At 34.3% G+C, this 15,207-nt stretch overlaps 1 protein-coding gene across 1 annotated transcript in view; it reads left to right on the forward strand.

Annotated features, from left to right (window-relative positions):
• The window catches only part of DCDC1 (doublecortin domain containing 1), a 520,443-nt gene that overhangs the window by 57,688 nt on the left and 447,548 nt on the right, over window positions 1–15,207 (forward strand). Inside the window, 3 exon segments of the mRNA XM_053562883.1 lie at window positions 2–210; window positions 1,482–1,638; window positions 2,114–2,276. Of these exon segments, the coding sequence (XP_053418858.1) occupies window positions 2–210; window positions 1,482–1,638; window positions 2,114–2,276 (529 nt within the window).

Consider the following 15,207-nt stretch of genomic DNA (forward strand, 5'->3'; position numbering starts at 1 on the left):
GCAGTTTGGCCCCAACAGCCGTTTGCATTCAGTAGTAGTATCAGAAAGGTCAGGACTTCAGGATTGCTCCACACATCAAACAGCATCAGATCACAGCCATGATAAAATACCAAACCTAGAAAGCTACAAATCAAACAGTAAAGACAATTCTTGGTTTATATCAGCATCCAAGAGATACAGACCTGTCAGTGCTCCTGCAGGTCAACTGAGGTAATCAAAGCTGTTCTCTGTTCTTTTTAACTGACTGTTGAAACTCTCCTTTGAGCAAAATTTATACTGATTCAATTGACGATTTCAGACATTAACATATAACACTTCTATAGGGTTTTGTTTCTGTTTTTTTGTTGTTATTGTTGTTGAGGATTCATTGAGGATACAGAGAACCAGTTTCTGGTTTTGTTTTTTCTTTGGAAGCACTAGAGTAGAATGTTGCTAATTATACTGTGGAAAATATGAGATACACTTCAACTCAGTAATTTGGCACTCTGAGAAAAATAATTGAAGTAGGACCATGAAATTTCTTTGCTAATAAGATATTTTTTAAAGAATAAAAATGCATGCTTTTGATATTTAACCAAAAATTTCAAGCATAATTGAAATGAACTCATTATAAAGCGATTTTGTATTTTCACATCAAGATTATTATCAGAAACTGTGAACCTAAGAGTTTATGATAGAAGAAAATGTCGGTAAAAACAAAACTCAAGCCACAAAACTGACAACCTCATTATTTTCAGATATTTGAATATGTGGATATGCGTGATTTTTATTTATCTGAAGTTTCTATTTTAAAATGTTTACTTCTGTGATATTACAAATTAACATAGTTAAAGATTCTGAAGTCAAAAATTTGACGTTTAGTCAATTTACCATGTACTTTTGCCGAGAAAATAATGAAGATCAAAACTGGTTTTGACTAAAGGCAAAACTTGGAAATTTTAAATCTTACTGAAACAAAGATAGTACAATTAACTTTGGAACCAAAATTTTACTTACAATTTATCTAAATCTCAAATCTTTGTAAAAAATTAAAGAACTGTGGTAATCATGAAAACTTGGGGGAAAATCTTAGCCATTTACTATTTCATGATATTAAGATCACATTATCTTTTGCTTATAGAACATAGCAGATATATACATATATAATTTGGGAATACATATAATAAATATGATTATTTTGTTATGGTGTTTTCTAAAATCCACTGACAGCCATGTTTATTTTCTAAACAATAAAAATGATTTATTCTGATGTATGTGTTACAAGTAGTATTGGCAAACATTTTGTTTTAGATTTAAAAAATATTTAAATACATAGGGGCAATCTTATCCTATACAAAATTTTGTTTGGAATACTTATATACATAGAAACAATCTTTAGGTCTTAAATCTGTTTTTAAAAACCCATGATAATATTTATTTTAAAGTTTTTAGTAATTAACATGCACCAATTCTTGTGTGTGTGTTTTTCTTTTTTTCTTTAGGCATACAGAGTTCTCTTCTTTAAAATTTCAGTTGTCCCAGAACTGGCATAGATTGTCTCAAAGACAAAAACTTCAACCAAAAGTGATTAAAGTAACAGCTTACAAAAATGGATCTAGAACAGTCTTTGCCAAAGTTACTGTACCAACCATCACCTTGGTAACTAGTATTCCAAAGTTTTCTGTGCTTCATTTTTTTCCCTCACTGTCTTTATAATATAAAAAATGACAAAGATGATGTTTATTGTATCAACCCATTTTCTTTTTAGGAATCTGAATCTGTAAATTGCTTATATATACTCAGAACTCACGGGCATTTTACTCCTTTCCTTTTTTAAATAAATTAATATATAGTATAATTAAACAGATACAATAGCATTGTATTTGTAGAGTTATTAAAATGACAGATCATTTAAGGATTAAAATTAGACAGTAATTAGATATTCTTCATTGCTGTGATTAACCTTTTATTTCCATATTTTCATCTGCTAGAAAATAATTATATTGGTCAAGTTATTGAACTTGGCAAGTGACTCAACGGAATTTCTATTTTGATCATTAGAACATTTTGTTTTGTGGAAGGTGTTACTTTCTCTGTTGTAAATCACTTTGTCTTACCTCTTGCTTTCTTCTAGTTGCTGGAGGAGTGCACAGAAAAGCTGAATCTGAACATGGCCGCAAGACGAGTGTTCTTGGCAGACGGCAAAGAAGCCTTCAAACCTAAAGATATACCCTATGAAGCCGACGTTTATGTTTCAACAGGAGAGCCTTTTTTAGATCCATTCAAAAAAATTAAAGGTAAAATGAAAAATATGTATGCTACCCACACACACAGTAAATTGCTTAAGGGGTGCAATTAAAAAATGATTTTCATCCTGTCTTTTTTGCATGGTTTAACAAAACTAATGTTTACGCATTTACAGCTCAGTAAGAGGATAATGTGCTTAATGAAAGAAAAATCCACTGACAGCCACATTTATTGCCCTTCATTAGCATTGGTGCTTAATTTAATATAGATCTGAATAGACATTAGGGAGCCTGCAGGAGGTTAAATGGTGAAAATATAACAAATTAAATCAGAGATTATTGAATTTACTGTTTAGTTTCTGTGACACTCAACAGACACAATTCATTAGACTTATTCTCTCAGAAAATAGTTCAAAGTTTCAAGTATCATTTGTTCATTTATACTCTTGGTCTTTTCTCAGATGGTATTAACATAATTGTGAAAATGTAGCCAGTAATGAACATATAATTCTTATATATATGTGATTCTTCTAATAACATTTTTCATAATAAATGCTGCAGCTTGATTTTTTTTACTTAAAATGTGTATGCAGTCTATACTCTTAGACATATTTTCAGGTAAGTTTTTTAAAAAAAAATCCATTATTTCTAACATTTCAGAAATGTGGAAATTTTCTAATATTAAAAAAAAGTTCTTCTGTGGAAAAGAATACATTTTAAGAGAGAAATAAAAGTTCTACCTAAGAATATTCTTCCAAGCATGTCATACCTGGAGTTCGTTATCAAGTGCTATTAGTGGTAATCAGATTTAAATAACATACAGAATAAATAAATACTTTGCCATGAAAGTTCAGTGTCTAAATGCTGTATTTACCTATGTTTTTTTGTACCTTATTAGAAATAGTTTTTTTCTGCAACTGGCATAAAGGTGGTGAATCAAAGGCAAGTCTAGGCAGTAATTACATAAGTAGAAAAAAAGTAATTCTGGAATTCATTACAGATAAGGTGATGAAAATCTCTCTTTTCTTAATGAGTAATAGTAGGATTTCAATCTCTTTAATAAATAGTTGATCTCTTTAATAAATAGTTGATGAATATGAAATTCAAGATAATTTGGTCCTTGTAAAGAGACTTGTTGCTATAATACTCATTAAAAATTAACCTATATTATACTGTAAAGTAGACCCATGTATAATATTTTTCAAGTTTTGCTTTAAATTTAAAATATGGCTGCATCTATTTTGTATTTATTGAATAATTGGTTTATATAAAAACACGAGTCTTAGTGGGCAAATACATTTCTGAGTTAAATATTCAGATGTTTCTGTAATGATTGCTTTATTAAGATCCCTGATTACTTTTATGTATAAGAAATGCTTGCCTTTCTTATGCATAATGGTGTTGTAGAAGAGATATATAAAAATTGATAGCTAAGCTAAGAAGAAAATCTCGTAGACATATATGTCTAAAATAACAATGTCATGCACGTGACTAAGCTTGGCAGATAATTTTTAAACGTACAAACTAATTTCCTCCTACTTTTTGTTTTCTCTTTTATCCTTTTCAAAAGCCAAGTCCAGAACAAAAAACTTCTCTGCTTTGTCTGCATATCTTTGGCTGTGTTTCACTGTGACATGCACTGCTGTTCTTTTAGCGCCAAAATGTTGGCACACACTCCTGAAAATTTCACACCATCTCTTGCTGGATCAGCAAGCTTAACCCACCAAAATCTGGTGTTGTGCAATGGTTTTTGACTGATAATCAATCTTTATGCTGCTCGACAGTTGTTGCTGGGACACGGAGTAGAGCAGGTGGCAGATGTGCCTTGTCTTTTGAGAAAAGAAATTGTAGGTGAGCTTGGACACAGACTAGCATATCACATGTTCATGAAAAAGACTTAGGATAAGTATAAAGGGGAAATCCACTCATCTGAGGTAAGCTTACAGATAAGCCTAAACACTGATATTTGGTTTCTTTCAGAATGTGAAAAATATAAATGTAAATATGTATACATATATATGAAAAATAGTATTTAATATTACCCACATATTTCTACATATTTTCAAACCATCTAAATTAGGTCAAAGATTACCTTTCTAGCATGTGTTTTACAGAAAAATCAATAATTTGCCAATTTGTCACAGTGTACCATAAAAATAAAGTGTGTATGAATAACTTCAAAGGTGGTAGATAAATTTCAAATAAGAAAGCATTCTCAGAAGTTAGAAAATTGAAGATGGTAAAGGGAAATAGGGGAAAACAGTTGTTAGGATTGAGTGTTACTGGTATATCTTTCTAAAAGAACATGAATATTTTATATACAATTAGTCAAAATACGTTAGAGTCCATAACAGGTCATTATTTAAATTTTCTGATTTACATTCATTCAACAAACATTTATTGAGTGCCTATTATGTGCCAGATATTAGACCAGATCAGAGAAAGATGAAAGAAGGATTTCATAGTTTCTTTTTTTTTTTTTATCATTATTCTGATTTTAAATTCAATTTCACTCAATTCAATTAAGATTTAAACCAATAAATATTTATTGAGTATCTACCATTTTCTAGTTCTGGCATAGGGATGGAAGTCCTGGCCTTTAAGGAGCTTAAATTGGGTAAATAAGTTATAAATTCTCCAAACTGGGGAACACTGTTCCACAGTGTAAATCAAATAGATATTCCAAAAGAAACTGTACCTTATTTATGTCACAAGATGGTAAAATTAATCAATGTATATTTTGGCAGTTGTATTTTCATTCCTTATTGGTTCCATTATTCATTGGAAAGGTAACATAGATTGTGAAGATTGCCTAAGAACTATTTCCAGATTTGCTAAGATAGAAAAACGTCCTCTCTTATACTATCCCTTTTGAGAATCACTGTTGACAACCAGCGGCACTGGATTTAATAGAATGCCAGAGAGCCATTCATCACGTACCTCCAAACACAAAGCTTTCATATAGAGCTCAGGCCAAGGTCAATACTGACATGAAGCATTCCCTGTTGAAATGCAGTAGTAGAATAATCCTTATATTTTAAAGTTGAATGCCTAACCAGAAAGATTAATTGTATATAAAAAACATCAGGAAAATAGAAATATATAAAGATTGTTGATGAAGGTGTCTTATTATGTCAATTACTTCTGGCATTTAAAGATTCTGATGTTTATTAATGATTCTGCTGGAATTATGAAAATGTAGTTAATGAATTATTTGAAAAGGCATTTTAAATTTTTAGATGCATGGCCATGTGGTTTTATTCACAGTTTTCTGATTCTTCAACTTAACTGTGGCATAGTGAAAATTTTTGGATCAGATCCATGAGGCTTATGATAATTCAACTCCTTTATAACTGGTAGGAGCTATAAGCAATGCAAACATAAGAAATGTTTGTGCCCTGTGATTGCTTGAATATCTTAAGAAAGAATGGGGGTGGGGGGAAAACTATTTAAACTTAATTCGTTAGGTCCAAGTTCTACAGTGTGGAGCTCTGATGGTCTTTAACATGTTTTAGTTTTATATTTTCACTCTTTCCTAAATATTTGGCTTTCATAACTATCATTTGCAATGATTCATTTCAGTCTTGAGTTTTGTTAACCACAAGTGAAACTTAGTATTATTACGAATAAGATTTTATATACTGTATTGTGAGGATGTAGTCACAGAAAAAAAATACTAGAAAGGAATACTTGATACTGCATCTAAGATCTAAATTTAAAACTAGAGATTTTCTATTGCCATGTGATCTACAAAATGAAATAATTTGCTGTGACAGTTTGTGACTGACAAGAATATGTGTGAGCACATTTGAAATAGGCCATCTTTTCATGTAGAAGTAAATGTCAGTGAAATGATGGATTCTCATCATTTTAATTATTGATGATTTGGAAATATTTCAATTCCACGACACACGAGACACATTCTAAATAGCTGCATAACACTTTTTTCCTATATCTGCGTCAATAATGAAATGTTCTGTCACATTTTGTTTTTCAAAAAATGCATTAGTTTAATGAACCTGGATTCATGTAGTACAGTCTGTTACATTCTATGTCTACTGAGTTTGCTGATTTTTAAATGGTAATGTTAAAAGCACAAGTTTCAAGAAATGACCCACTAACCACACTACATCACAGCTTGCTATTTCTGCTGCTGGATTTTGGGACAGAGTGCTATAGTGCTGCCTACCCCAATGGCTCTGTATCCTGTCAAACCTGATGCTGGTTTGTGATGTTCATCTATGACTCGGGTAACCACTACTTATTCAGGCAGCTACAGGAGTTCAGACTGGCTTTCCCAAATGTCCTTTAATCTTTTGATGTGAATAATATATGTATTAGGTGATATTATCAGGCCATGTTTATATGCCACTTAGCTGTATACACTCAAAAGCAGGAAAATGGCATTATAGAGAGAAAAAAAATCACTTTCTTCTGAGACAGCATATTATTCTTCTGTTTCTATATGTGAGAGTAAATCTATAGGAATATATTTCATGCATTTTCCGTGTATTAAAAGTTTTAGATCCTGTAGGTAAGTATATAGAATGTCTCTACTATCTTTACATATCTTTACAGCCTGAATATAGCTGAATGTCTTTACAGCCTGAAAATAGCTGGCAGCATCTCCTTATACTGTCAAATATCAAATCTTTGAGAAATACCTCAATGCTTAACACACTCATGAAATGTTGAATTATATTCATCATGCACAGAAACTACACTTGTTTAATAAAGCTGCCTCCAAACCTGTAACTGCCCTGATAATGGAATGCATGTCATGTACCCAGCCAGTTATGTGCAGAGGACGTGAGGAGTAAATGGAATCTACTTAAAACACATAACAAGTGCATTATTAAAAATAATTCATGTGTTTGGTGATGGGCTGCTATCCTGGATCTTTCTGGGAGTATTACATAATACATGATATTTATATTATTATGCTATAATCACCGTGTTAACTCTTGATATCCAAAATTTCTAGATATGGAACGACACCTACTTTAAGGGTTTTAGATAATCTTCTGTTGCAGTTGCGAAGAACTCTGATAATATTCTCACTAGGAAATTAAATGTGAATGGTTACAAGTATTCTTACCACCTCAGGTTATTTATTGTATGGGTAAGAATGGACACAGAATAACTCCCTGACTCAGAGAGTATGTGGTAGCTGGTAAACTATGGTTCCCTGAATATGAAGGAAAAAAGGAATAGTTAGCATTGAAGGGAGACAACTTATTCATTCAATTATCTATCCAAGAAACATTTACTGATTCCCTACAATGTGCCAGGCACTGCTCCTGGCCTTAAGGATATATAATATGAACAAGATAGAAGTCTCACAGTTTAGGTTCTAATGAGGTGGAGAAAGAAATAGACAATAACCAACTTATAAAGAAATAAATAAGGTATTTATTGACAGTTAAGTATCATAAAGACAATAAAATGGGTGGTATAATAAGAATAAATGCTGTCATCATAACAAAAGAAGGACGGAATTAAGAAAATGAAACAGGTATTTGCAGTAACTTTTAGATCCAATCTTTTAGACAATTGCCTGTCTCCCTTGCTTATTGCTTTACTTGAGAATTCATTTATAGTATATACCTTAGTTACTCTTTCAGAGTGATTTGCCTTTCAGAATGTTCACTTTTGAAACTTTCAGACATCTGTTAGGAGAGGTGTGAGAAATGTGTTATTGTTTATCGGAAAGAGCACGGAAGTCAAATCAGCTTTCAAGATTCTAGTCCTTATTACATGGTCTTGGGCACAGTGAGCTGCACTTCAGTGTCTTTATCTGTAAAATAGAAGTAATGATACCTTAAAGAATTATTGGGTATTACCTTATTTTTCTAATAAAGATAAATTATTTGAAAAGTAAATATTTATAAATCTTTAATCTAAATAGAAAGCTGAGAATAGCATTTTATAAACATATTAAGACTCTAAGGCTATTAATCAGTACTTTATGTCCCCTCTTACCTTCCTAGAATGGCTGGCATAGTTAAGGAAAATAAGAACAACAACAAAATTTGTTTCTACTTCCTGCATCCCTGCTGGGAATGTAAACTGCAGTGTGACCCAGGGAAAGTCATGTGTTTTTTCATCCATAAATTGAGCATAATAGTATGTACTTCACAGATTTATTATGAGGATTAAATAAGATGATGTGTATAAAAAACTGGTACATGATAGGTACCTAAGATATTGTCTTCCCACCTGCTCTCTATCTGTTTTTTTTCCCCCCATCTTTTTCTAAGCATGTTTCCACAAGCTTTTCATACGGGTTGTCACAAGTATGCGATTTTACCATGAAAGTTATTTGCTAGGTCTGAGATTTCGAAATACATACAACTAAATTAAAATATAACGATTGTGTATGTACATCGTGGTATGTAAATCTTAAAGTTTGTGAACTCTCAATATGTGGGGGATAGGGCCTTTTATAAAAGGAGCCCCAAGTACCCTTACTCGCTGTATTCCAAGAATCATATTTTAAAATATGTTCATGACCGAGGGCTTGTCTTAACTTTAAGCTGCCACAACTTATTTAAAGAAAGTTCATAGAAAAGTTCAGGGAAAGGGTGACAACATTTTGATTGGCACAATAGATGGGATGTTTGTAATTTTAATCAAATTTAAATTGAAGACATACTTCAAATAATATGTCAGACTAGTGTTACTGAGTTAAAATCTAATGACAAGCACTGTCATTATTAGTTAAATATAGCCATCATGCCTATAGCAATAAATGATGACACTTAGGAACACGTAGAAACAAAGAGCACAAGTATTTAGAGAAAAGGGAGTGACTAGAAACTCAATTGAACACAGGAATGTGACCTGGATTTAATCTATTTACCGAACATAGAAGCAATTGTATTTTGGGCAGATGATATAATTGAATATAGCAGTATGTTTTCTTACTGTCAGAGCATTTGTATTTTATAAACTCATCTTGCACCCATGAAATGATGTGCTTGTTCATATTTAATGTCATTATCTATACCTACTTGACAGTCAGTGCATTAATTTGTTTTCAAGTTTATTGCCCAACTATAAGAGAATGAATTTTAAAAAATAAGAATACCTTTAATAAGCTCATGGATTTGGAGTTACAAGTTTTCTGCTTTGATTCTAATAGTGTAACAAGGCAGTATTCTTTTTGTCTGGTATGTGCAAAATGGAAAATTATAGTGTGGGGAGCACACAGATTTATTTAATTTTATGACAGACATTGGATTTTTTGAAGTAGACTGAAGAAATGTAATTATATTGTAGACAGACCTTTTAACACAGAAGCAGGCTAGAAAGTGCATTATCTTTTGTCATGATTTGGTTAAAAATAAAACCATGAAAATAAAGTAGAATGTGGGTTCTTCAAAATAAAATATAATCTATGGTTGGAGCCTAAGGTTCTTCAAGGGTTTGGGAGAGTAAGCATATGAACTCTTTGGGGACATGGCAATTCCTGAGCAGCTAGGATATAGTCTTTTGGGGTCCTACTCTCTGGGAACATTTCCACCAGGAAGCATACATTCCAGTTGTATTCTTAATGTCCCCTTTTGTAATAATCAGATTTATAATTACTGGCAAAATGTCTGTGACCCCTCCGGGCCCTCCAGACTGAGTTCACTTAGGGCAGAAACTATGGCTGTCTTGTTCAGCACCATTTTCCAGCCCAGAGCCTAGAACTTAATAGATGCTCAGTAAATGTTATTCAGTGGGTGTATAAAAGACCAATGAAATAGGTATCATGGTAGACCATCCATGTCTCAATGAGGTGGTGATAGAAGAGGAGGGGAAAGACCTCCCAGCAGTGGCTTGTTTTGCTACAAATGTTAAGTGGACATTTGGGAGGAGTATATTAAAAATCCCCGACCCCAAATTCATATATAGATTTGTGAATGTTCACATTTGGCAGGAGGCCAGAGTGAGCCAGCCCAAGAGTAATTACATTGCAGAGAGGTTAATGGTTATGCTAATGTTTGTCTGAGACCAGACAATGGTTAGACGTGGAATGCTGGGATAAATGATTCTTGAGGGACCTATAGATGCATGAGATTTAAGATTTTCAGCTTTCCCACATCCTCTCAGGAATGCCCTTTCTTGACTGTCTCTCCCCTCAGCCTTTTTTAGAGGGAGAATAAAAAGGGACTCTTGTGTTCATTTAACAGTTTTCCTTCTATTCCTCATAGTACCTTGTGTAGAGTAGGTGCTTATTAACTATTTTTGAAAATGAGGAAGTAAGAAAGAGGACATGGTATGACCTTTGGGAAGATCCAGGGCTGTGGCTCATTGCTAAAGAATGTCAGGGTGGGGGACAAGGGAAAGGGGTGGGGGAATAACAAGGCCGTATTCTAATTCGGGGGATAACAAGGCTGTTTTCTAATTCTTATAGGCTGTTATCAAATTCCCAGATACCCTCATCCCTGGGAAATCAAAATTTTTGAGGTTTCAGAGATGAGAAAGCTAATAAAATACAGAAACATAGGGAGCATTTGCTAGCAATGGCTAGTTTGTTTTCCCAGAAGTTCCAAGTGGATTTGAACTTTTGGGAAAAGTGAGTGTTAGGCACTCAATGCATATTTGTTAACTGAATAATTGAGTGAATGAAATGTGCGGTTAAAGTCAATAATTTTTTAAGTTTCCTTCAACCCCAAGACTATAAAATTACAAAGCCTGTTATTTTATTGCTTCTTCTTTAAATGGCTTTAAGTTCTTGTTTTAATACTTGGCCTGATTCCCTGCCACCCAAAACCCTACAGTGCCCTTACTGTTTAGTTGCTACCTGTTCCCCTCACTTCTAGCCTCTGAGATTATCCTCTTCTTCCCCAGGGCTAAAGCCTTGTCATTTCTTTGCTGAGCCTCCTCAGTTTTTCCGGGCTAGTGTGAAAGAATCAGATCCTGTTTACTTCTTGCGTCTAGGTGTAATAATGCTTATTTTGGACGTCAGCCTTCCAACCGTATTTTCTTTATATGAAGGCATGTATCTTCAGAGTTGTGATGTACAGAAAAATCACTCATGTTTCTAAATATGGGAGTTCCCTGGTTCTTCAACTGTTCTCCCAATAGTAGGCCCAGGACCCACACTTTGAGAAATGCTACCCTAGAACTTTCATTTTCCTCACGTATCTTGATAGCTTTTTTAACTATGAAAATAAATTTTGCCTTCATACAAAGAGGGTTTTTCTAATAGTCCCCTCTGTCCAAAAGAGTGAATAGCCTGCTTTCGGGGCCTGGTGCCTCTCAGTGTTGTGCATGAGGCCTTGATCTGGTTTTATTCTCTGCTTCTTATTCTGTCTCTGGCTGCTGCTGTGTTCAGTCTCCTCACAATGACTCATCATATCTTGCATAACTTGGCCTTCACCTATTCAGGGGTGTCCAACCTTTTTATTCTCTGCCACACATCGGAAGAATAAGAGTTGTCTTGGTTCATACATTAAATGCACAAACACTAACAAAAGCTGATTAACAAAAAAAAAAAAGAAGGTCCATGCATACTTTTCTTGATACCTGACATCACAGTGAAGCAAAAACATCCTCACAACATTAGCATGAGGCCCATGGACATCAAATTGGTCACCCCTGAGCCCTATATCATTTCCTCCATCTAGATTATGTTTTCCATTTTTTGCCTACTCCATGTCCTTTCTCTGGGAAGTCTTTCTTGACCCCCACTTGCTGTGGCTGGTGTCTCTGCTCCATGCTCTCCCAATATCATACGCAAACACCTAGCACCTGCAATATTGGTTTGTTTGTTTTTCTTATCTTCCCCCCCAAGACAGAATTCTTTGAGATTCTCTCTGTGCAGTGTCCCTAACAGGAAGTTTGTGTTAGGCACTCAATGCATGTTTTTTAACTGAATAATTGGGCAAATGAAATGTGTGGTTAAAGTCAATGGTTTTTGAAGTTTCCTTCAACCCTAAGACTTTAAAATTCCAAAGCCAATTTATAGTATTCACAGAGCCCATTATTGCTCCTTATTTTGGGCTATTCTCTATGATATGTATTCTGGTTTCCTGTTATATTCAATGTGGAACATAATAATGAGAAAGCTAATTAATCATGATTATAAAAATATAATCTTTTCTCTAAATATGGAGGAAACGTCAGTAGTTACCTAATATTGACCTAATATCTATCTAATGAAATAATAATAATTCTCTAATCAAATATGTTGAACAAACACTCTATAAATATAGTAGAACCTCTGTAGTTGACCTCCCAAGGGACTACAACAAACTGGTCAACATAAGGAATTAGGCCTCCCATACTGATACATACATGTGTATATCTGGTCTATAAAAATTAGGTCAACTTAAGGAGGTGGTCAATGTGGGGAGGTGGTCAACTATGGAGGTTCCATATATATGTGTGTGTATATATATATATATATATATTTTTTTTTTTTCTAGGTAGGTTGGTGATTTTCAACCAGCATGCCATGGCTGTAAGAGGATCTTAGATATGCCATGAAAAATTTTAAAAATCATTAATTAAATTATTTCCCAAAGAAATTCAAAATTTTAAAAATCATTAATTAAATTATTTCCCAAATTTTAAAAATCATTAATTAAATTATTTCCCAAATAAATTCAGTAAATATATTCATTTTTTTAATCTTTTTTTTTGATTGACATAATTTAAGTGTGCCATGGAAATTTAACTATAAGTTCAAGTGTGCCATGTGATAAAAAGGTTGAAAAACACTGAGATAGGGTCTTGCTCTGTCACAAAGACTAGAGTGCAGTGGTGTATCATTTGTTCATGGCAATCTCCAAATCCCAGGTTCAAGTGATCCTCCTGAGTAGCTGGGGCTATAGATGTATGCCACCAAACCTGGCTAATTAAAAAAATTTTTTTCTTTTGTAGCAATAAGGTCTTGCTATATTGCTGAGGCTACTCTCTAATTCCTGGTCTCAAGTGATTCTCCCATCTTGGCCTCTCAAAGTACTGGGATTACAGGTGTAAACCACCACACCTGGTCACTACAAATATTTATGGAGCATCTGCTATGTTCCAAGCACTATTTCTGGTGATAGTTATACTATAGGGAACAAATGCTTTCATAAAAAATGGATCATCGGGATGGTGCCTGTAGTTCAGTGAGTGGGGTGCTGGCCCCATGTACCGAGGGTGGCAGGTTCGAACCCAGCCCTAGCCAAATTGCAAGAACAACAAAAAATGGATCATCAGCTTTTATGATTTTGTTAAACATCCAACAGTACACTTGCTTACAATGTACCAGCTACTGGAGATAAAAAGATGAAAACATCTTCCATGCTCTTTAAATGCTCATAGTCTAATAGGCACACATATATAAAATCCAAGAAGTTCAGTGTAATGTAGGTCACGTGAATGAAGCTGGAAAGCCTGAAGACAGACAGATCATAGAAAGCCTCCTGGAGAAGGCGGTATTGAGTTGAAAAGGAAGGGAGATAGCTTAGCAAAGAGGGAGAGAAAAAGGCATCAGCAAGTTGGGATTCATATAAGAGCCTGGTGGGTGCCCATAGCTTATATGCAGCTCCCTGCACCTTTGTAGAAGGGAATTATCTCAAATTCCTCTATAGAAATGGTTCTCAACTGGGTTAACTTTAACCTGTAGGGGATATTTGGAAGTGTCCAGAGATATTTTTGTTGCCTTACCTGGAAAGGTGCTATGAACATATAGTGGGAAGAGGACAGGGTTCCTACTAAACATTCTACAGTGCACACACAGCCCCCACTACAAAGGGCACAGAAATGTCAACATTTGTCAAAAAGTTGAGAAACCTTATTGTAATACATCAGACTATTCTGATCAACCAAAGACATAACACTCTATAAACACAATTGTAGTAGTTTTCATAAAGACATTTTGAACAAAATATGGGCACTAAGGGCAGCTGCTTTTTAGATGGTGCTATGGTGAGAATAGGTGGAATGTGGTGAAGTATTAAGAAGCATGAGAAATCTAGTCATTTTAAATTAGAGGAATTCTTTTGTTAATTTAAGCATTTTTAAGGCACTTGAGGGACGGTACAGTGAGTGTCATGATTAAGAAAGTAGGCTCTGGACTCATTCAAGCCTGAGTCTAATCAATGACTCACAGATTACTATATATATAATAAAGATCTAATTGTTTAATTTCTCCAAGTCTCTTTTTCCTCATCTACAAAATGAAGATGCTAATATTGCCTACTTCCTAAGGTTGTAAGGATGAAATAGGATGGTGATTATGAAGCAGTTAATGCAGTGTTTTCCCTATGTTAAATTCTTTTTTTTTTTTTTTGTAGAGACAGAGCCTCACTGTACCGCCCTCGGGTAGAGTGCCATGGCGTCACATGGCTCACAGCAACCTCTAACTCTTGGGCTTACATGATTCTTTTGCCTCAGCCTCCCAAGCAGCTGGGACTACAGGTGCCCGCCACAACGCCTGTCTATTTTTTTTGTTGTAGTTTGGCCGGGGCTGGGTTTGAACCCGCCACCCTCGGCATATGGGGCCGGCGCCCTACTCACTGAGCCACAGGCACCGCCCCTATGTTAAATTCTTAATAAAAATTGTGAGGATACTAATAGCATAGACAACATTTATTGTTTCTTATTTATACATAAATGTTTCATCTGTAAAAATTTCTTTCATCCATATGACAGATAAAGGGATGACTCTTATTAATATTTCTCAGAAAAGAAAACTACAGCAAATTAGATTGACTGATTTTTTCTCTTCAGAGGTAGTAAGAAGCAAACCTAAGATTCAAATTCAAACACCATGGTCTTAACTAGTGTGCTATGGTGCTTGGATAGTAAATTATTAATACATTTGAGTCATCATTAGTATTACTTTATTGGGCTGCTTTATGGGTTGATTTAAAAATCTTTAGTTGTTGGGGAGGAGCAAGATGGTGGCTGAGTAACAGCTTCCTTACAACTGGGTGAGCCTGGGGAGAGAAGACTCCAGGCATCTCTGGCTGGTGGGATCTCCCCAAAAACCTCCTTT

The sequence above is a fragment of the Nycticebus coucang genome, chromosome 14 (assembly GCF_027406575.1).
Source record: "Nycticebus coucang isolate mNycCou1 chromosome 14, mNycCou1.pri, whole genome shotgun sequence".
In the NCBI taxonomy this organism is placed as follows: Eukaryota; Metazoa; Chordata; class Mammalia; order Primates; family Lorisidae; genus Nycticebus; species Nycticebus coucang.